Raw genomic sequence first — 23,438 nt, 5'->3', positions numbered from 1 at the left:
TATGGCTATCTTGGAATTTATGAATTTTCGATAATCCAAATCTTGCAGCCCCATTCATTATGAATAGACGGATCGGAATGCGACCACCGATAGCAGCCGTAACTTCATATCAATTGGAAACCAATTATCCATTAATGAGCACGAAAAACATAGACATCAAAATTTTGTCATTATTGCATAACATCAATCATTATCGGCGTGTTGATGGGCTAATCGAGCAAACAAAAATTCGACTAATTAGGTAGGTACCGTCGAATCGCCGCTCGCCACGCCGTGGGGCACGCATTCGATGCAACTCCGTACCACGACGCGACCACCCAATCTAATCACACACATGAGCACATCGATCTCGATCTCGAGACACGACGACGGGTTGTTGCCCGGCTCGATGTGGTTCCGTTTCCACCGCTGCTGCTGCTGCTGGGGGGCTCGGGGGTTTGTTTTGATTTTTCTGCTTCGATTCGAGCGCAACGGAAATCCCACGAGAACCGAACCATCGCGCCGCCGTGTCGTCATGTTGAAATGTGCTGCATGAGATGGTTTTCATTCGAGTGGTGGGTATGCAAGAGCCAACAGGTGGGGTCCGCAAATTCGGTGCTTCATTTTGGGAAAAACAAACTATGAAATGTTATGAAGACAACACGACACGTGAGAGGTGGTAATTAAAATTGAAAATTGAAGTCATGTAAACTAATGGTTTTTATGCTTCGCATGGGGATTCATGTTGATGAGGACTTTGAATTGGCTAATAAAGTTGCTCTCGCGGCTCGATGGTGATATGCAGACCGTATTAAAGGCCCCTTCAAAATTTACAGCACCATTTTAAGAATTGCCTTGTACCCGGACAACTTGGACCGGTGTAAGAAAATCATTTTAATCGAAGTGACAAAAACAAGCCACATCTCAAGCCTTGTCACGAACCCGGGTGATTAAAGCTTGATTAGGAAATGAGATTTTTTATCACTATTGTTCCGATAAAGTATCAGCCGATGCACTCCCCGTAATCCCATAGGAAGGAAGAGGAAGCTAACTCGATGAACCCGACCTAAAACACGGCTCGAGAAGGAGGGTTCACATCGCATCCATAAAATGACAAATTCGTCAAGCTCGACGATCACAGATAGCTTGAAAGCCTCCTTTCAAGAGGCTCGGAAGCCTCCTTTCAAGAGGCTCGGAAGCCTCCTTTCAAGAGGCTCGGAAGCCTCCTTTCAAGAGGCCTCAAAGCCTCCTTTCAAGAGGCCTGGAAGCCTCCTTTCAAGAGGCCTGAAAGCCTCCTTCAAGAGGCCTGGAAGCCTCCTTCAAGAGGCCCGGAAGCCTCCTTTCAAGAGGCTCAGGCCTCCTTCAAGAGGCTCAGAAGCCTCCTTTCAAGAGGCCTGGAAGCCTCCTTTCAAGAGGCCTCAGGCCTCCTTTCAAGAGGCCTGGAAGCCTCCTTTCAAGAGGCCTGGAAGCCTCCTTTCAAGAGGCTCAGGAAGCCTCCTTTCAAGAGGCCTGGAAGCCTCCTTTCAAGAGGCTCAGCCTCCTTCAAGAGGCCTCGGAAGCCTCCTTTCAAGAGGCCTGGAAGCCTCCTTTCAAGAGGCCTCAGGCCTCCTTTCAAGAGGCTCAGAAGCCTCCTTTCAAGAGGCCTCAAGCCTCCTTTCAAGAGGCTCAGAAGCCTCCTTTCAAGAGGCTCAGAAGCCTCCTTTCAAGAGGCCTCAAGCCTCCTTTCAAGAGGCTCAGAAGCCTCCTTTCAAGAGGCCTGAGCCCTCCTTCAAGAGGCCTCGAAGCCTCCTTTCAAGAGGCCCGGGCCTCCTTTCAAGAGGCTCAGAAGCCTCCTTCAAGAGGCTCAGGCCTCCTTCAAGAGGCTCAGAAGCCTCCTTTCAAGAGGCCTGGAAGCCTCCTTTCAAGAGGCCTCAGCAGCCTCCTTTCAAGAGGCCTGGAAGCCTCCTTTCAAGAGGCTCAGCCTCCCTTCAAGAGGCCTGGAAGCCTCCTTTCAAGAGGCCTCAAGCCTCCCTTTCAAGAGGCCTCAGCCTCCTTTCAAGAGGCCTGGAAGCCTCCTTTCAAGAGGCTCGGAAGCCTCCTTTCAAGAGGCCCCAGCCTCCTTCAAGAGGCTCAGCCTCCTTCAAGAGGCCTGGAAGCCTCCTTTCAAGAGGCCCGGAAGCCTCCTTTCAAGAGGCCTGGAAGCCTCCTTTCAAGAGGCTCAGGCCTCCTTTCAAGAGGCTCGGAAGCCTCCTTTCAAGAGGCCTCAGAAGCCTCCTTTCAAGAGGCTCAGAAGCCTCCTTTCAAGAGGCCTCGGAAGCCTCCTTTCAAGAGGCCTCAGAGCCTCCTTTCAAGAGGCCTCAAGCCTCCTTCAAGAGGCTCAGAAGCCTCCTTTCAAGAGGCCTGGAAGCCTCCTTCAAGAGGCCCGGAAGCCTCCTTCAAGAGGCCTCAAGCCTCCTTTCAAGAGGCCTGGAAGCCTCCTTCAAGAGGCTCAAGCCTCCTTTCAAGAGGCTCAGAAGCCTCCTTTCAAGAGGCTCAGAAGCCTCCTTTCAAGAGGCTCACAGCCTCCTTTCAAGAGGCTCAGAAGCCTCCTTTCAAGAGGCTCAGAAGCCTCCTTTCAAGAGGCTCAGGAAGCCTCCTTTCAAGAGGCTCAGGCCTCCTTTCAAGAGGCTCAGAAGCCTCCTTCAAGAGGCTCAGAAGCCTCCTTTCAAGAGGCTCAGAAGCCTCCTTTCAAGAGGCTCAGAAGCCTCCTTTCAAGAGGCTCAGAAGCCTCCTTTCAAGAGAGGCCTGGAAGCCTCCTTCAAGAGGCCCAGAAGCCTCCTCCTTCAAGAGGCCCGGAAGCCTCCTTTCAAGAGGCCTCAGAAGCCTCCTTTCAAGAGGCTCAGGCCTCCTTTCAAGAGGCTCCGGAAGCCTCCTTTCAAGAGGCTCAGCCTCCTTCAAGAGGCCTGGAAGCCTCCTTCAAGAGGCTCAAGCCTCCTTCAAGAGGCCTCGGAAGCCTCCTTTCAAGAGCTCAGAGCCTCCTTTCAAGAGGCCTGGAAGCCTCCTTTCAAGAGGCTCAGAAGCCTCCTTTCAAGAGGCCTCAGAAGCCTCCCTTCAAGAGGCCTGGAAGCCTCCTTCAAGAGGCCTCAAGCCTCCTTTCAAGAGTCCCGGAAGCCTCCTTTCAAGAGGCTCGGAAGCCTCCTTTCAAGAGGCTCAGGCCTCCTTCAAGAGGCTCAGAGCCTCCTTTCAAGAGGCTCAGAGCCTCCTTTCAAGAGGCCCCAGCCTCCTTTCAAGAGGCTCAGAAGCCTCCTTTCAAGAGGCCCGGAAGCCTCCTTCAAGAGGCCCGGAAGCCTCCTTTCAAGAGGCCTCAGGCCTCCTTTCAAGAGGCCTGGAAGCCTCCTTTCAAGAGGCCTCAGGCCTCCTTTCAAGAGGCCCGGAAGCCTCCTTCAAGAGGCCTGGAAGCCTCCCTTCAAGAGGCCTCAGGCCTCCTTCAAGAGGCCTCCAGCCTCCTTTCAAGAGGCTCAGAAGCCTCCTTTCAAGAGGCCCAAGCCTCCTTTCAAGAGGCTCAAGCCTCCTTTCAAGAGGCCTCAGCCCTCCTTTCAAGAGGCCCGGAAGCCTCCTTTCAAGAGGCTCAGAAGCCTCCTTTCAAGAGGCTCAAGCCTCCTTTCAAGAGGCTCCAGCCTCCTTTCAAGAGGCCTCAGAAGCCTCCTTTCAAGAGGCCTGGAAGCCTCCTTTCAAGAGGCCTGGAAGCCTCCTTTCAAGAGGCCTCGAAGCCTCCTTCAAGAGGCTCAGAAGCCTCCCTTCAAGAGGCCTGGAAGCCTCCTTCAAGAGGCCTGGAAGCCTCCTTCAAGAGGCCTGAAGCCTCCTTCAAGAGGCCTGGAAGCCTCCTTTCAAGAGGCCTGGAAGCCTCCTTTCAAGAGGCCTCAGGCCTCCTTCAAGAGGCCTCAAGCCTCCTTCAAGAGGCCTCAGAAGCCTCCTTTCAAGAGGCTCAGAAGCCTCCTTCAAGAGGCCTGGAAGCCTCCTTCAAGAGGCCTGGAAGCCTCCTTTCAAGAGGCCTGGAAGCCTCCTTTCAAGAGGCTCAGAAGCCTCCTTTCAAGAGGCCTGAAGCCTCCTTTCAAGAGGCCTCAGAGCCTCCTTTCAAGAGGCCTGAAGCCTCCTTCAAGAGGCCTCAGAAGCCTCCTTTCAAGAGGCCTCAAGCCTCCTTTCAAGAGGCCTGGAAGCCTCCTTTCAAGAGGCTCAAGCCTCCTTTCAAGAGGCTCGGAAGCCTCCTTTCAAGAGGCTCGGAAGCCTCCTTTCAAGAGGCTCGGAAGCCTCCTTCCAAGAGGCTCGGAAGCCTCCTTTCAAGAGGCTCGCAAGCCTCCTAAAAATACTAAAGGGTGGCATGAGCCACATTCTCAAGGAAATGTCAAATAGTTTAAGAACAATTTTCGAATATGTTTTCGTAGAAATTCTGGAGTACTCGCTAAAGTAATTTCGTAGAGCTTCCCGACAAAATTCTAACACAAAATCTAGTGTATTTCTCGAGGAGTTTCCGAGGAATTTCTCAAAGAAATTTCAAAGAATGTCTATTCGAAACTTCGAAAAACTTTTTCAAGAATCTTCAAAAAAATCTTCATGAAATTACGAATAATTGGAATTTCCACTATAACTTTTGAGAATTCAGCGAGATATTCTGGTTTATATTTAAGTTCTGTTTCTGTAAGCTCAAGTGAAAATTTGAAATTTCGCGATGCATAAAATTGTTATAATATACGGCGCTGTAACATGTTAAATACTCATTAATATGGGACATAAGGTTGCAATATCCGAAGGTTCTATAACAATCGTTCGGATTTTTGTTTTGTTATTATTCGGTAAACCTTCTGATGATGATTTGTAACTGATCAATGATGTAATGGGCTCATTCTCCTTCCATTTCCAAATAAATACCATTTGGCAATGTTCCACCGGCCGCCTTTTCATCTCAAACCTACGCACGTGTTCCCTCAATTTACAGCAAGATCCGGCCGAGATTCAGCTGGTAAGCTTCTTATGTTAAATTATGCTACGCTACATAATGAGCCAACAGCCTTCGGTCTTACACCTCAGCAGATTAGCGCGAAGGCCGTGGCCACCAACCATCAACCGTGCACATATTTCGTAATGTGTGGTTGCCATCTCCGCGCGCGTACAAACCGAGCCCCATCAGCATCATCCGAAGTTGCTAAATTGTTTGATTGTGGTTTCGAATGGAAAACCAATTTCCACATTACCACATACGTATGGCCCTCTGTATGTTAATCGCATTTCCAGCCTTTGGATACGAGGTCGGACGCCTATCCATAACAAGTAGCGTAGCAGCGGGCACGTGATGAGAGAACACTCCCAAACCCAATCGCAATTGCGGTACAACTTAGTCGCATCCTCATGTGATGTTGAACCGTAATTGGGTTACCGCGAATGCGACCGCCGCCACCGCAGCCACCGACGGCACCGGAGCCCTAGTTGATCATTAAAACACATCGGACCGACAGTTACAATCTAGATGCGATCGGATTCACCGGGTATTATTTCGCCGATAGAGAGGCTAGTCCGCGGGGAGTTGGTTCACCGTTGTTGCGGCCAGTCGGTCCCAGTCTATGATTAGTATTCGATTAAAAGGCCGGGCCGCCGTTGGAGCCCCGGTAGGTAGGTGGTGTGGCGGGTGAGGCGCTGAGCTAATTGTAGGAATTCTTTCACTCTCGATACGGTAAAAGGCACGGCGCTCACCGTACAAGTGCGAACCGTGTAGTTATTCCCAAGCTCTAATAATTATTTGCGAGGAGAATGTTCCACCGTTTTCAGTGTGAACAGCTTGTTTTCCATCTGTTTTACGACGTGAGCTTATTGCGCTAATGTGCTCAATTTATCAACGCGCCATAATTCCACACGCGGGTGAAGAACGGACAAATTTCCCTTGGTCTCTTCATTTGCCAAAGCGCTGGACACGACGACCCGAAGGTTAAACCAAAACCCGTACGCCACCGACCGACATTGACGCGGCGTTGTTTCTTTCGGATGCTTCAACCGTAGTCGACGGGCGGCGGTGACTTGGAAGGTTAAGCTTTTCTTGCGGCAGTTTCACGGTTGGAAGCCGCTAGGCGGTCAACCGGCGGGACGTGCCTTGTTCGGCAAGCGCGGTCATATGAAGAAATTACAAGTTTGTGCTAAGAAGAGACATCAATCTTAGCGCTTTTTTTCTGCTCACACGCATCGGTACTACCGCACGGTCAACGGTAATTTGTAAAGTTTAGTGGGATGTTTTGCACTCTGCGGCAGAGGTGCTGTTATTTATTGCACGGTCGAAGTTCTTTGTCTTGTCCCATATACATCGTTCGTAAAATTTTCTAGTGCCAAGCATGGATGGATGGACTTACAAAGCACAACAACATTTCAAAAACGGGAAATCATGAAAATTTATTTTTGGAAAGTGAAAGTCTATCATAAGAACACGACTCTTTATAAATCATAGTCTGATTGGTCGAGCCCCAGTTAGCTTTGAGAACAAAAGCCTAGGACTGCCAATCTGGAGATGGCGAGTTCGATCCGGTCTAGGATGTTTTCGGGTTGGAAGCATTCACGACTCCCTCCCTGGGCATAGTGTATCCATTGTACGTGCCAAATAAGATACATACTAATGCAATGGTGGACATTGAAATGCTTTCAATTAATAACTGGCCGGAGTTCTGCTAAATCGCACCAAGCGCCATAAAAAAAATCCCAATTTCATCCCTAGTTTTTATCTACCAGATTCAAATGATCTCAAATCGTATCGTATCGGATATTCCTAAGCCATATATAAATATATATATCCTATAATACATGTAGATCAGGCCTGTCCAAACTTTTCAAGCCACGGACCAATTTTCAGAATGGCCTTTTGCTGGCGGGCCAGAAAATATTCGGTACATACTTTTTTATACATTTTCAAAATAATTAATGTAAAACACATTTTTTAATGGAAATATTTTTTTTCAGAATGGATAAAATTGTTTTAAAGAAAAACTAAACTCGTATTAACAGCATTAAAACAATTATTTTGTGTGTGCTTATTTTTGTTTTCTTTTTACGTAATTTTACGAAATTGTTGATTTTATTCCAATGCACGACGCATATTGATTTCACAATCGGTGATCGAATTTCGCAAGCAAATATTAAAGACCAACAACTACTTTTGGCTTTCATTCTTGATGAGAGTTGTTCACACAGATATTTATGTACTTCTAGAGAGAGAATAAATCGTACAAAAGATGTGTCTTTATGAAATTCTGATTTGAGCACGTTGCTGCATTGGAGGTCAATTATCTTTATTTGAACCATTCCACATATATTATTCACATCAATAAACGGTGTGCTCCAAAAAATAAGAGAATAAGCTTGAACATTTCTGTTGAAAGGCTTCGTCTGTTTTCTAAAGGGTTAAAGAAATGTATAAATTTTCGACAATCAATTGTGGGAAATGGTTTAAATTTTGTTTCAATAGTTTACATTTTGGATAATACAAGTTCAACGTGATGATCCCTGATTTTTGCAGCTTTATGCTCATTAGACTGGCCCAGGAAACAAAAGGTTGTCGAATTCTACGGGGCACCCCCCATGATTGTGCCTTTGGGTAAGAAAATCAATCTCTGAAAATTTCAGCTCAATCGCATGTTGCATAAGCTGGCGCATTTGATTTGAAGTTTGTATGGTGGTTTCAGCCATAATGCAAAGAAAAATTCCCCTCCACCACTCTTTTGTTCAGGAAATTGGTTCGGTATGCCCGATTGAGCTCAGAATTGCAACAAAGGCAGTTGATACGGTAAAGATCAATTCCACAGAACATTATACGATAATTAAATGAACTTTTCCATAGTTTTCGGTCGATCTATTAGGGGTTAGGTTGTGCACTTTGGAATTCATTGATTGCCATGAAAAACATACGCATGCCATCAAAGATGCCTGCGTTGTGTGGTTTCGCGCGCGCTCAAATATATGCAGTGGAACGCGTGCCACAGCACATATCTAAGCCACCTTTGATAACATGCACACGTTTTTCATGACAATCAAAGAATTCCAAAGTGCACAGCCCAACTCCTAATAAATCATCCGGAACTTTATAAAACGTCATTTGATCATCGTATAATATTCTGTGGAATTGATCTTTAACATATCAACTAGGGTGGTCTAACCGGTAGTACCGAAACCGGTAATACCGGTATTACCGGCCAATTTTGGGTACCGAAAATACCGGTATTAAAGACGGAAAATACCGGTATTTTCGGTATTGAAAATTTTGCTGTCAGTATAAAAAATCTGACTTTTTCTTCAATGAACATTGTTGATATCGTCCAGAATTTTCCCGCAATGTATGATATTTTGAAAACGGTATGAGAAGTAGTAGTTCTTTTCCGTAGATCACCGTAGATCTAAACGATTTTCTGCAAAAATATGTCCTTTCTGAATTCGGAAAAGAATTTGAATTAGTGGCTGATACCAAGGCACGCTGAAATCATTCAAGCCCTCAAACATGTTCAAGCTGTTGTGGAACTACTGCTCTGTGAGTTCTGCACTCTATATGAAGCCGATGTGGCGTTCCAATTTACGTTGGAACTATTATCAAATCATGCCACATATATTTCCGCTAATATTTCGATGCTTTTAAGGAATGAATCCAAGAGAGAAGATCCAAATACGCCGATCTTTTTGCTTTTTTGAATAATTCTGCCGTGAAGCAATTATTCAGAAACGATTTTGGCATTTTCTTCAAGGCATCCAGAGCTACTTAGATTAAGCATGCGAATGGGATCATGAAGCGTCTAATCATTCCTGATGCGATCGTTGAAACTGAGAAAACGACCATATATGACGATCGGTACGAATATTTTTCTGGTTTTTCGGTTAAAGAACAACTTGTGAAGAGACTGTAGCAAAGCAAAACACTTGCGTTGCTGGTGGCAAATACGTTGACATCAGAATCCTTGCTTGCAATCCGTAAGGAATTCTCCTACTATGAATCGGAAGGGATTACGGGCAAGTATCCCTAGTAACATTTTGGTTTTATGCTGGTTTTATCACACTCTTGCAGAGTAAATTATGGTCTTAAAGAGCATTTCAAAACTTAAAATGTTACTTGGGATTTGACATTGATTTTCGACGGTCTTGGAATCATTCGTCCTACTTCGGTTGGACCACCAGAAAGGACATTCTCAGTAGTTGGCAATATTGGATTGGGAGATGAGTCGCTCAGTATGTAATGTCTACTTAAGTTTCGCTTTGCCCAGCTCAACCAGTAATGATTTTAACATTTGAAGTTTGTCAACAAATATTGTTTTTCATCCAGAAGTCCAAATCAAAAGTCTTTCTTTTACTACCTGAAATTTTCACAAAAACCGGTATTCTACCTGTTGGTTGGTAGAAAGAAGTTCTCGCAGCAGCGTTTAGTATGTGCAGCTCAAAGCTAAAATATAGATTTTTATTGAACTTTTATCCAAAAAATATGCCTGCGATACATACAATTAGTTTTCCTCTACCGGTCCTATGAAGCCCTACGAACAAATGCCAGATTTTCAAAGTCACTTCCCTGTCCGAATGCGAAAGTGTTATATAAATAATTCATTCTAGAGTGCACTCGTAATTCATACCTTACAACTCTACAGATGTACTCTCAATTCACTAGCTATCATCAGCACCGGGTACTAGCATACAGTTTTTATATCTGTCGATTAATGCGATAATTTATAAGATGCAGCTATACAATTTATATTTACGCATCCTTACCGCTCCCAGGAACTATTATAACTCAATTAATCTCCTCAAAATATAAATTTGGCTAACTTTATGGGCAATATTAATTTCAACGATAATCCATGAGTCTCCCGAACAAAGCATGTGGTAACATCTAGTCTATAGCACAAAAACAACCGCCGTGATAGTGTACATTGTATTATCTTCTATTCGGTGCTCTGTCATTAGTTCGTAGTGAAGTATAGTAGTATAAGGTCAAATAGGTATTCGTTTGCTCATGCATCCGGATTCTGCAGTTCGTGCGAAAGGTTGTCACCGTCCGTGCTGCCAGAACATTCCCCGCCCCGTGGATCGAGGGGAGGGTCCAGCGTAGATCCACCAAGCTCCATAACTGCTAGCTTCACTACCGGACGCTTAAGTATTCCAAACGCGGTCCGTACCACGGCCTGTCGAACTCTACCGTCCTTTCCGGGCATAACCTCGTGTACAACGCCCTTCGTCCATGATCTCCGTTTGCCTTCAGCTACATATACAAGGTCGCCGACCTTCAGGGACCTTGCTTCGCTCAACCATTTGGTTCTTTTGTTGATTGTTGGGAAATACTCCTTTGACCAGCGCCTCCACGCTTCGTCTGCTAATTGCTGGGATTGTAGAAAACTGCTTCGAAGAATTTTCCCAAGATCTTCAGGTGGTTCAAGAGGATCGTGAGCGCCAGATGAACAACCGAAAATAAAATGATTTGGAGTCAGAGCTTCGGGCAGACCTATTTCCTGTGGCAGTCAGAGGACGCGAGTTGATTAATCCTTCCACTTCAACTAGGGTAGTCCACAAGATCTCGTCTGTCAGTTTCCGCCCATTGAGCAATGCAGTCATGGCCTCCTTGACGCTCCTCACCATTCGTTCCCATACCCCACCCATATGAGGAGCGGATGGGGTATTGAACGACCATTTTGTTCGCGCATCGGTGTAGGTTCCAGCGCATTCGACGTTGATCTGTTTGTGCAGTTCGCGGTTTGCTCCCACAAAATTAGTGCCATTATCAGAAAAGATTTGAACTGGGGATCCTCGCCTACGCGTGAATCTGCGGATCGCCATGATGCAGGACTCGCTGGACAAATCGTAAGCGACCTCTAAATGAATAGCCCGTATAACCAAGCACGTGAATACAGCGACGTATCTCTTCTCTTTGCGCCGACCGACAGTGACTTCTAGTGGGCCCATATAGTCGATACCGACGTAGCTAAAAGGGCGGGCTTTCGGCGTCAAGCGTTGCTCGGGTAATGGCGCCATTCGTGGAGGGATCGGCTTACACTTAGTCACCTTACAGAAACAACAGTTGCGAGAAATATTATCTACGATTGATCGTAAATGTGAGATTTCAAACCGCTGACGAACCTCATTTACAATAGTTTCTTTGCTTGCATGACCATATCGGCGGTGGTAGTGATCCAACAGCATTCGAGTTATTTGACCGTCCTTGGGAAGAATTATTGGAAACCTCGCGTTGAAATTGGCATAGGCAGCGTTTGCGGTTCTGCCTTCCATCCTGACAACACCATACTCGTCGGCAAATGGAGATAACTTATACAACGGGCTGTTCTTCTCGATGGATAGCCATTTCGCTATTGGCTGGTCTCGATTTTTCAACATGACTCGAACCTCGTCGGGGAAGTATTCACTTTGTTCCATTTTCCAAAGAAACTGCTCTGCTCGTTGAAATTCCTCCTGTTTCAACGGCGTCTTACAACATGGAACGCTCCATTTAAGCGACTTCTGAAGGTTTCTAGTTGCCTGGAGTGTCTCTATTGGCCGTCCCGAGATTCGCAAGCGGCAATTGTTGATGAAGCGGCATAAACATGCTACAGTTCGTAGCAGTATACTCCATTTTGAAAACCTAGAGATGTCTATCACTCTAACGGGTAGAGAAATATGAGCAAACAAATAGCTAGGACGTAGTTCTTCGACAGTGTTCGTTTTCACCTGCTGCTTTGGCCACTGATCCTCCGAAAGATATAGAAATTCTGGTCCTTTATACCACCTACCGTTGGAATCCGGCACTGTATCACGCACCAACTTCGTCAGACAGTCAGCTACATTGTCCCTAGATGATACCCACCGCCAGCATTCCGCTTGAGTCGACGATAGAATTTCTCCAATACGATGGGCGACAAACTGCTTGTATCGCCTGTGGTCTGAGCGAATCCACGAAAGTACAGTCGATGAATCGGTCCATAGGTACACTCCATGGGGTTGCAGCGAGTGATAGCTCAATACAGTGTTGAGTACTTTGGCACCTAGCACAGCGGCTTCTAGTTCTAAACGCGGTATCGATAGGTGTTTTAGTGGAGCCACTTTACTTTTTGCCATAATTAGCGTGCATTGTACTTCTGCCAAATCATTCATGGTTCTAAAATACACAGCACAGCCATAGCTAGTTTCGCTAGCGTCGGTAAACACGTGACACTGCAGCGTATGACATGGGGCTATCGCGTCGCTGAAGTAATAACGTGGGATACTCAGTTCGCCTATCTTTGGTAATAATTCAACCCAGCGCGTCCATTTTTCAAACTCCTCATCTCTTATTTCTTCATCCCACTGGACTGCGCTTCTCCATAGATCCTGTATCAGGATACGACCATGAATAAGATACGGTGCTAATAGCCCGAGGGGTCGAATAGACTCATTACGACTTTCAATGCGATTCGCTTCGTCGGTCGTCGTTCTCCGGAAATGGAGAGTCGTAACTGTTCTAGCTCCGTAGAAAATGTGAAAGTGTCCGATTCTGGGTGCCATAACAAGCCTAACACTCTTTCCCATTTGTTGTCCATCGTGGTTTGCAGCAGCCGTGGCTCCTTTTCACCAGGTTTCCTGAGTTTCTGCAACACGATATTGCTGTTGCTGACCCAGTTTCTCATCTCAAATCCTCCATGAGCGTGGATGGTTCGTACTTGCAATGCCATCTCTGCCGCTTCTTCCGGGGAATCTGCACTATCGTAGTAGTCGTCCATATACGTCTTGTTCTTGATTGCCTCTGCTGCTAACGGGAATTCGTTGGCCCATTTGTCCGCATTCACTCGCAGTACATGCTGTGCGACGCAGGGTGAGCATGTTGCGCCAAACATTGCGACGTCTGCAATATAAACTTCTGGTGGGTGTCGGGGTTCGAAACGAAATAAGAAGCACTGAAAATATTTATCCGATTGTCTCATCCGAAGCTGCAAGAACATTTCTCGTATATCGCCTCCAAATCCCACGCGCTTTTCTCGAAATTTGCAAATTACGGACGGAAGCGAAACCAAAAGGTCGGGACCTTTCAACAGTTGAGAGTTGAGAGAGACTCCAATCACCTGCTACTTTCCGTCCCATACTAGCCACTTTTTTGCTTCTTCGGATGCGTAACCAAGCCGAGGGGTAGATACCAAACTTGTCTCTCGTTGATTTCAGCAAGTTCCTCTTCGGTTGCTTTATGGATATAGCCTTTGTTAATATAATCGATAATCTGCTGGTTCACACTGCTTCGTAGGTCGACATCCTTCGCTAGTTGAGCCTCGAAACTTTTCATCCGCTTCATTGCCATAGGAAGGCTATTTGGGAGATCCACATGGTCGGACTTCCAGAGCAGCGCCGTTTCATACCTCCCATCCCGGAACGTTGTAGAACTTTCCAATATTTCCCGCGCTCTTTTTTCTTCGGCGGATTCTAGTGACGGACTTTGGCTTATCAACTTTTCTTCCAATACGAATTGCTGTTGAATCAGGTCGTTCAGTTCCCTGTCAGCACCGCATTTGCATTCGTGCACGTTCACGAACCCTTCCTTCGCTTGGTCGATTCCATTCGGACCATAAACTGACCAGCCAAGCAAAGATTTTACAGCGATAGGTTCTCCTGGGCCGCCAAGACAACTATTCAGTGGCGCAAAAGGCTCAAACTTTCTAGTCCGAGAAGAATTCTAGGAACAGCTTCGGAGTACGATGGCACTGGTAGATTTCTGAGATAAGGGAAACGCTCCGATAATTTTCCTATAGCTAGGCTTTGCATCGGAAGATTGAGTTTTCGACTGTGTGTGCATTTCTCAACGGATATCGTCTTGGTAGACCTTTCCCCGATATTTCAAAATTCACTCTCTCGGATTTTTCTTCGTTCCTCATAACGCTCGATGTCCAACGTAGCTCCAGTGGCTCGGGAACACCCTTTGCTCCGAGCTGTCTGGCCAAACTCGTCTCAATAAGCGTTAACGATGAGCCCTCGTCAAGGAAGGCGAACGTTTCGCATTTGCTGTTATCGTTGAAAAGTGTAACCGGTATAATCCTGAACATGCGTTGCGTTGCGTTGCGTTGCGTTGTAACGGAGTATTTCGTAGATTGCATACTGATAGTTGTCATGTATATTCTTTACCTTTCTTACCCCAATTGCTTATGGATTTCCATTTGGGATTCAATGGAAATCCAATTGGGGGTATAAATGATAAAACATGAAAGCTATCATTGCCGGCCACGCCCATCTTCTCCGTTACTAGGAAAGGGAAGGAAATGATGATATGACATCTACTTAACGAGAGGCCAGCGACTCACCGACGCCCTCATAGATGTCAAGGAATTGGATGGTGGGTAGGGTATGTGGTTTAGGAGTATCATTATAAGCAAATGATAGAAAATTTGTGGAAATACGTTGGGAGTGACTTTGCTAAGAAATTTATGTCACTCCATTATCCTTGCCGATGATTTTCCTCGGATGGGGCGAAGGTATTAGCCTTGCCCTGGCTAATAGCCTAGGTTTAAGCGCCTTTGCTCGCTCTCTGAAACGAGCAAAAAGAAATTAAATTCCCCCTCCCCCCTGATATGATAATGTTTTTGATCAACTAACCGGTATAATCCTGAACATGATAGACTTTCTCGCTTCCTCATGAGTGTTGCAATCGGACGTTTGCACTTGACGCCGGCGTTGATCTGGCACGGCGCGATGAAGTAACGGATGGTGACGAACTCTGCAACTCGGCACATTGCAGCGAATCCTAGAACGACATCTCCATTGACCGTGGTCATACAAGCATAATTCGCACAATTTCCAACGTTCGACGGCTTTTAAACGGGCTTCCAATCCCATTTGCTGGAAGCGCTCGCAGTTACGCACTCTATGATCGGTTTTGCCGCATATGGGACAAGGTTGTCGCTCTTCACTGCGGGTGTGTATCGGGCACATTTTCGTGAGTGTAAAGTTGTCCTCTTTCACGAGTTCTGTCCTTTTCTGCTTGCTTGGTAGAGCGCACCAGTAATGGCGCGGTGACCTCACTAGCGTCGTTGACCAGCTGCTCCATGAAATGGCCAAAGTGTTTCAAAGTCGGATCACTGTATGCTCGCTTGTACCTTGCCCATTCTAGCTTTATGGATGAAGGCAATTTCTCCACTAGCTCACCAAGTAGAGTGGGGTTCGACAAGTGTCCCTGGAGATTGGCGGCCTCCAAATGGTCGCATAGCTGCTCGACGGTCAACCCAAAGTTTATGAGTGTTTCCAATCGTTCCGGTTTGGGGGCCTCCACTCGGCGAACTTTGTTCAGCAAGTTTTTCACTAGTAGGTCCGGTCTTCCGTATAATCTTCGAAGCGTGTCTATAATAGCCGTCACGCTGTGAGGAAACATCAATTTTGTCACAACAGCCTCTCGCGCTGGGCCCCGCAAGCACTCGCGAAGCCGAATAAGATTCTCCACATCCGTGAAACCGCAGGTATTATTGGCAGTCTCAAAACTGTTGACGAATATAGGCCACTCTTCCGGATCTCCGGAAAAAGTAGGGAGTTTTTTCGGCCAAATCTGTCTTGCTGCTAATTGTTCAGCACTAAGCCTATGCGAAACAGATTGTATTCCGTTTTCCGTTCCGTGGTGTACCGCCTCACGACTCCGACGATTAATCTCGGGAGGCTCCGTATGGTGGATGGGATTGGAGCTCACTCCTTGATAGTCCACTCTAAGAAGATTTGCAATCCGTTCTTCAAAGCCTAAACCATCCCGAGATTGGGACAGCTGCGGTCTAACCCTTTCGTTAGGTGGCCACGCCGGATGCTCCGTCCTGGTTCCGCTTCCTCCTCTACTCCGCTCATGTTGGTCCTCAACCCACTCTTTGGTTCTTTCCACACCGCTAGGAGCGCTCGTTTTGCTTATGTTGTCATCTTCTGCCAATAACTCCTCTAATTCAAACCGTTCTCGTAGGTACTTTGCCTTCATCTCGAACTCCTTGGCCTTGATGGCGTGCTCCTGCTCTTAAATCTGCTTTTATATCTCTAAACGTGCGCGCTCCTCCTTCAACCGCTCTTGTTCTTCTAGCAACTTCTGCTCATCCAGCAGTCGCCCATCGCTGCAAAGCTAGTTGAGTTCGAGCACTTGTTATGGTATTGCTGGATTTTAAACACTTCTCCACCTGATTTATTAGCTCTAGATTCCTTTCGGAGTCATTAAACTCGTCAGCTTCGAATTAAGAACCACTGTTCTTGTTCTATCCGAGTTCGTGCCCCGTTCGACCCCTGCATCTCACTCGAAACCGCGCCGAGGACGGTCAAACTTGCAGGCTGTTTATTTCCTACTTTCTTTTTCGCGCCGCCCGGTTGCTTCTGGAGGCAGTATAGGTGGACACTTACTACATCTCCACGATCGTTCCTCAATTCCTGGCGACACTTCAGCACAACCGTAGTGAAACCACGTGTTGCAGCCGTCGCATGCCACCATTCCGACGTCGGCGGAGTTCGGTCGCTCGCAGGCACCGCATTCGAAAGCATTGTTCGCTGGCATCCCGTATAATTCTTTGAGAATGTTGGTTGGTAGAAAGAAGTTCTCGCAGCAGCGTTTAGTATGTGCAGCTCAAAGCTAAAATATAGATTTTTATTGAACTTTTATCCAAAAATATGTCTGCGATACATACAATTAGTTTTCCTCTACCGGTCCTATGAAGCCCTACGAACAAATGCCAGATTTTCAAAGTCACTTCCCTGTCTGAATGCGAAAGTGTTATATAAATAATTCATTCTAGAGTGCACTCGTAATTCATACCTTACAACTCTACAGATGTACTCTCAATTCACTAGCTATCATCAGCACCGGGTACTAGCATACAGTTTTTATATCTGTCGATTAATGCGATAATTTATAAGATGCAGCTATACAATTTATATTTACGTATCCTTACCGCTCCCAGGAACTATTATAACTCAATTAATCTCCTCAAAATATAAATTTGGCTAACTTTATGGGCAATATTAATTTCAACGATAATCCATGAGTCTCCTGAACAAAGCATGTGGTAACATCTAGTCTATAGCACAAAAACAACCGCCGTGATAGTGTACATTGTATTATCTTCTATTCGGTGCTCTGTCATTAGTTCGTAGTGTAGTATAGTAGTATAAGGTCAAATAGGTATTCGTTTGCTCATGCATCCGGATTCTGCAGTTCGTGCGAAAGGTTGTCACCGTCCGTGCTGCCAGAACACTACCGGTATTACCGGTATTGACTCCATCAAATACCGAAAACCGGTATTTGACAAAAATGGCCAATACCGACCACCCTAATATCAACTGCCTCTGTTGCAATTCTGAGCTCAATCGGGCATAACGGTTCGATTGGAAACAAGATGGCGTTCGCCGATCTTTTCGTCTTCGCCGATTTTCTAGTATTTCTAGTCTATACCCGAGATAGTCGTTTCCTTCACTGCTGCTAATTCCTGCCATTCAAAGCTGCTATTCCTCTGCCACTTGAAGATGATCATCAATTGTCCTTATAAAGACTGCTACCTGTATCTTATTTTTTACATTCAATATTTTCATCGATTGTGACCAGGTAGATTCTGAACCAGGTGGCATTTTCACTCAAGTCTTCTCAAGTCTTCTGTGAGAACTCTAACTCTTCGCCGTGCTTTACGACAAACTAATACATACTACTGAAGGAGGCTTTTTCTTTAGAGCACACCAACAACAGTCGATATGTATTCCATAGCAAGTTCTCCATCCTACACACTAAGTTTTTCTTTTCCGAGCTAGGCAAAATCGGATACCGCTGCGCTGTAGCTCTGTAAATTTCATAACTGAAAAATCGGCAGAAAATTTCGTTTATTACAGATTCTCAGCAAAATACTTACTGTATCTCAGCAACCGTAACGTCACTTATACTGGCAAAAATAATGTTGGCTGAAACTCGGTGGTGCCCACATCGGGAAAATAAACAAAAAATGCTCAGATCTCGGCGAAACAATTAAATGTTTCGTTCGTATTCCCAAAATCTAATTAACAGCAAAACTGACCCGTGATGCATTGTTCGACTCCGTGCTTGCCCAGATTTAATTCATTTAATTAGTAATAACTTACATTATTTATTAATAAATGATAAGAACGAGCTTCTCAAGCCTGATAGAAAAGCTTTCGGGTCGGTTATGAAGATTTTTTTTCCTACAGGCCACTTACTTTACTTATGGATCCTGTACACCTCCGGTGGTGCAAAGGGCCGACTTGAAAGATCTCCATCCTGAGCGTTGCCCGGCTATCGCTTTAACCTGTTGCCAGGTTAGATTTCGGTCGACTTCTTTTATTTCTTTATTGAGACTTCGCCGCCATGAGCCTCTGGGTCTGTCTCTGCTGTGATGTCCCGCTGGGTTCCAGTCTAATGCTTGCTTACAGATTTCGTTTCCGCCCCTACGTAGAGTTTGGCCGACTCAGCCCCACTTCCGATCCCGAATTTCTGTTGCTATCGGTCTCTGGTGACAACGACGATGGAGCTCGTTGTTTGAGATCCAGTTGTGAGGCCACCAGGCCCGAATTATATACCGCAGGCATCTGTTAATGAACACCTGCAGCCGTTGAGTGTTCTCCACTGGTACACACCATGTTTCGCTAGCGTATAACAGCACATATTTCACGTTAGAGTTGAAAATTCGTATTTTGGTGCATTCACTTATCTGCCTGTTTTCCAGATATTTCTTAAACTCGCAAAGGCAGCCCTTGCTTTCTTGATCCGAGCACCTATGTTGATCTTGGTACCACCGTCTGACGCCACGTGGCTACCAAGATATTGGAAGCTTTCAACATTCTCCACTGGTTGCCCGGCTATTGTGAAACTGGAAGGAGTCACCGTGTTTACATCCAACGATTTGGTTTTGTTGACGTTGATGACTAAACCTGCCAAGGAGGAGCGCTCGGGAAGGTCGTTGAGCTGCATATCAGAGCGCCGTTGCGTGAGGAGTGCAACGTCATCAGCCAATTCGAAGTCGGTTAGATGCTCCATGGTTATGGGCTGCCATAACAGCCCGCGGTTTGGTTCACGGTCAATCGCATCTACCAGAATCTCATCGATTACGATGAGGAACAGTAACAGTGGTAGAATACATCCTTGCCTCACACCAGCTACGACCCGGAGAGAGTCGGACAGGACCCCATTGTGTAGCACTCTACACGAAAAGGCCTCGTACTGTGCTTCGATGAGGCCGATGATTTTCTCAGGAACCCCTTGCGTCTCATGGCGCCCCATATATTCTCGTGATTGAGATGGTCGAAAGCTTTTCGTAGTCAATGAATACCAAGTAAAAGGACACTTGGAATTCGTTGACCGGCTCCAGAATGATGCGGAGCGTGACAATATAGTCCACACAGGATCTTCCGGCACAGAATCCGGCTTGCTACCGCCGGAGAGTCGCATCGATCTTCTCCTGAATCCGGGCTAGGATAATTTTGCACAAAACTTTGAGAACGGTACACAGCAACATAATGCCTCGCCAGTTATCGCATACAGTCAGGTCACCCTTTCTGGGCACCTTCACTAAAATACCTTGCATCCAGTCGACCGGGAAAGTTGCGTTGTCCCAGATATTACGAAATAAACGATGCAGTAGTTGAGCGGATGTCACGGGGTCAGCTTTGAGCATCTCGGCTGATATGCGGTCGATCCCTGCGGCATTATTCGATTTCATGCGTTGGATGGCTGTTTGAATCTCTAGCAGTGATGGAGCTTCGGTATTGACGCGTGGTGATGGCCTGGCTGGCACTTGAAAAAGTTGTTCGAAGTGCTCGAACCAGCGTTTCAGCTGGTCAGTTGGGTCGGTCAATAACTGATCATTCGTGTCTGTCACAGGCATCGTTGCATTCATCTTCACTCCGCTTAGGCGTCGTGATATATCGTATAGGAGGCGGATGTCCCCGGTTGCGGCGGCTCTCTCTCTTTCGTCGGCCAGAGAGTCTGCCCACGCTCGCTTGTCCCGTCGACATGAGCGTTTTACTTCCTTCTCAAGAGCCGCGTACCGCTGACGGGCTAAGACTTTGGCTCCTCTGGTTTTTCGATCGCTATATCGCGGCTTTGGCTTCTTTCCGCTCCTCTATCATCCTCCAGGTCTCATCGGTGATCCTTTGTTTTCTCTGGGTGCGTAGTTCGTCCAGATTGTTCTTGCTGATGGCGATGAAGGCATTCTTGATGGCGGTCCATTGGTCTTCCACGCTGCCACCTTCCGGAATATCTGCAGCACGCGTCTCCAGTTCTTCAACGAAGGACCGTTTCACCGTGGCATCTTTCAGTCTGCGTGTGTTGAATCGTCGTCCAACTCTTTCCTTCGCGCAATGCGCAGGCGTATTTCACCGATGAGGAGGTGATGATCAGACGCGATATCGGCACTACGTTTATTCCGTACATCAAGAAGGCTCCGTTTCCACTTTCGGCTGATGCAGATGTGGTCGATTTGAATTTCTGTAGAACCGTCACGGGAGACCCACGTGACCTTGTGAACCGGTCGATGAGGGAAGAGCGATCCCCCGATCACCATGTCGTTATTACCACAAAATTCTGCGAACAGCTCTCCGTTTTCGCTCATTTCTCCGAGATCATGGCGTCCCATAATGCGCTCATGGCTCAAGTTGGCGGATCAGATCTTCGCATTGAAGTTGCCCAAACAGATCTTGATATCACCCTTCGGAATTCTATCTACGACGGCATTGAGTTGGCTGAAGAAGTTCTCTTTATCTTGCAGATTGGCAGCATCGGATGGTGCATAACATTGGATAATAGTAAGAATTCTGACCCGTGTTCTAAATCTGGCAACGATTATTCTTTCACTTATAGGTTCCCACTTCATAAGCGCAGAGTGTGCCTGAGCGCTTAGTAGGAAGCCAACTCCGCGATGCCGGGGAGCGTGTTCACCTCGTAAACCAAAGTATAGCAGAACTTGTCTCGACGGCGTTCTGTGTTCTCCAAAGTTTGGCCAAAGGACTTCACTCAGTCCCAGAATCTCAAGCTTCGTGGCAAGTTGTGCCAATTTACCCTGCTGGGCTAGGGTTAAAACGTTCCATATTCCTATTCGTGTCCGTTGTTTCGCGCTAAGAGTCGTCGCCGTAAAATCAGTCCGTATTCTTTCATTATCGGATTCTCGAACAAATTGATGCTGCCATCTTAGGTATAGCTTCCGGGGGATAGCATTTCATAATCAGCCGCAGGACGCCAGAACAGACGCTGTTGGAGCCGCACCTGCTTGGTGGACAGACGCTCGCTCAGTCGGGTCAAATTTGTTTAAAGTCCCACCCAACACCAGGACTAGGCTAGTGCGCTTTGAGCGGCACACGGTCGCTTTGATAGGGTCTGCTTGGGGACACATGCAGCTTTTTATAGAAGTTCAACAGAGCCCACTGTCGAACCCCACCACATCCTAGGCAGACCCCACAGGACGCACCCTCTCACTCTAGCTGATGTCAGAAGGACAACAGTGCCAGGGTACACTACCAGCTAAGTACGCAACCCTTAGCTAGCGGTCAATTGTCATCGGAAGACCCGTGGAAGCGTGAGTATTGGAACTTGTGAGGACCAGAGCTATGTTAGACGCCCCTTCCCGGATGTCAACTCACCATTTCGCAGCCCCATGGCAAGGATCGCCAATGTGATATCACGAATTGCGCACTCCATATAACCGTTATGTTTATCGTTTTCTTAAGCAACAGTACAGTATGCACCCCGTCCTCTCTCGCGTTCTTCACCAACTGACTCACTCACACATACATCGTAGCTAGGATGCCACACTACACAGAAAAAAATGATGAAAACTAAGGAGCGCGTAAAAAAGGAAGACATGGAAAATTACACTATTTTGGGCGTACATGGATATTTTCCAACAAGTTTCTACAGCATACATCATATAAAAAGTGACATAATGCAATGGAAATTGCATACATTCAGGCGATAAAATCGTTTAAATTTACGCTCTTTTTGGCATTCCCTTTATGTGCATTACTTTCGTGTAAATTTCAATAACTTTTTCTATCTGTGTACCTATTAAGTTTTTCTGTTTATTTTTGTACGCCAGGATAGACTGCCTGGGAAATCAGTCTCTCCACTCACGTGTCTGAAGCGACTGATATTTTTTAATTGGGGGAAGTCTTCCAATGATGATACGCGTGAGTGGTGTCTTTGTGTGCTGGTAGAACGACGATTAGCATAAGCATTTTTGTGGAAAGCTTAGGGCGTTTCCTACTTTTGGAGAAATCTCGATTAGGCTTTTTGTTTGAATTCCTTTTTCGTCCCCTTAATCGCTGTTTGGACTCTTATACATAAAACCCGCCCTGAGTTGGGTTTCTTGCCGGGCAAACAAACCTCGACAGACGGTCCTCTTCGGAGGTGGCGCTTAAGCCTTCAGTGTTTGAAGCCGGGAACGGGACGGGGAAAGGGGAAAAACCTTTAGCCGCAATTGCGCGCTTTGCGCGGTTCCTGGTTATCTTCCGGGATATCGATGGTCGGCACCGTCTAGTGTCGTATCATTTCCTGTCAACTCGATCCTAGGAAGCTCTCCCACTGGCTCCAGTGTAAAAGCAATAGTTTGTTCTTCCTCGGTGAATTGACCCACTTGCTCTGGCCCGTTACACAAATCTGCCATAGGAGTAATGCCGAAACTGCGCCAAAAATTGCAACCCAGAATGCATTTGGAGATCTGTGGAATCACCACGGTTGGTACCACTCTGGTCACATTCTTGTAGGTATAAGGGATGTTGAGATATCCTAAGCATCGGCACTCGGTATTATCAGCTGTGCAGACTCTGAGTCGCGTTGGTTGTAGCTTTAGATTGTATTTCTCGGCCAACTACAGTGAGTTTACCACACTTATTCCGGCCCCAGAATCTAGCAAAGCTACGATCTCTGTGTCGAAAATATTTACACGCAAATATGGGCATCGTCTCGTCTGTATTTTGATTTTGTAGATCTGGTCCACCGGATCGAAATTCGTCGCTTCCTTGGGAACACTAATGTTCAATGGAATGTTCGAGTTCCCTGGGGTACACTCTCTTATGGGTTTCCCTGATACTGACCACTCCGTCTGTGACTGGATTCTGCGCATCGTTGACAGGAACGAATCGTTCTTCCCAGCTCTCCGCAACCGTAACAAAAGATTGCTCGTGGTTCGCTACAATCTCGCCAAACGTGTCCCGGATTTTTACAGTTCCAACACAGATTTCATGTCGTTCGGTCCGCATGCTGCTGGTTCGTTGCGCCGGTGTCTCGCGATCCTGTTTGATGGCTTCTTCCACTTACTCTGTTTCCTCTCTGGTTCAACCTGGTGTCTACGACAGCCAGTCCCTCCTGACCTTCATCGTCGTCCTGCGATGAAGCGCATTCTACGTGATGCACGTTGCGATGATTTCTCGGTTCCGAAATTCTCGTCTTCGATTGCGAATGGAAACTGGTGTCGGCTGCGTCAATTCTGTGATTCAGTTCTATCAGGTGCTCAAGGTGCCGTAGTCGAACGATGGAGATTTTTGTG

At 46.6% G+C, this 23,438-nt stretch overlaps 2 protein-coding genes across 4 annotated transcripts in view; both read right to left on the bottom strand.

The window, feature by feature from the left end:
• LOC134206095 (uncharacterized) overlaps window positions 1-23,438 on the bottom strand; it is a 175,001-nt gene that overhangs the window by 75,408 nt on the left and 76,155 nt on the right. The window lies entirely within an intron of this gene.
• On the bottom strand, window positions 10,476-12,800 carry LOC134207144 (uncharacterized). The gene is made up of 3 exons (XM_062682863.1): window positions 12,366-12,800; window positions 10,573-12,297; window positions 10,476-10,493 (listed from the first exon to the last, which is right to left on the bottom strand). Exons 1-3 carry the CDS (start codon window positions 12,798-12,800, stop codon window positions 10,476-10,478), a joined length of 2,178 nt encoding a protein of 725 aa, XP_062538847.1.

Source organism: Armigeres subalbatus, chromosome 1 (genome assembly GCF_024139115.2).
Source record: "Armigeres subalbatus isolate Guangzhou_Male chromosome 1, GZ_Asu_2, whole genome shotgun sequence".
Taxonomy (NCBI): Eukaryota; Metazoa; Arthropoda; class Insecta; order Diptera; family Culicidae; genus Armigeres; species Armigeres subalbatus.
This window is presented reverse-complemented; position numbering and strand designations above follow the sequence as displayed.

What these genes read in the sequence shown, in the direction of transcription:
- LOC134207144 (XM_062682863.1), bottom strand. Translation starts at nt 12,800, where the DNA reads ATGTTTGGCGCAACATGCTCACCCTGCGTCGCACAGCATGTACTGCGA. An exon ending in AGCGAATCGCATTGAAAGTC is followed by an intron (nt 12,298 to 12,365) that starts GTAATGAGTCTA and finishes ATCCTGATACAG; the next exon opens with GATCTATGGAGAAGCGCAGT.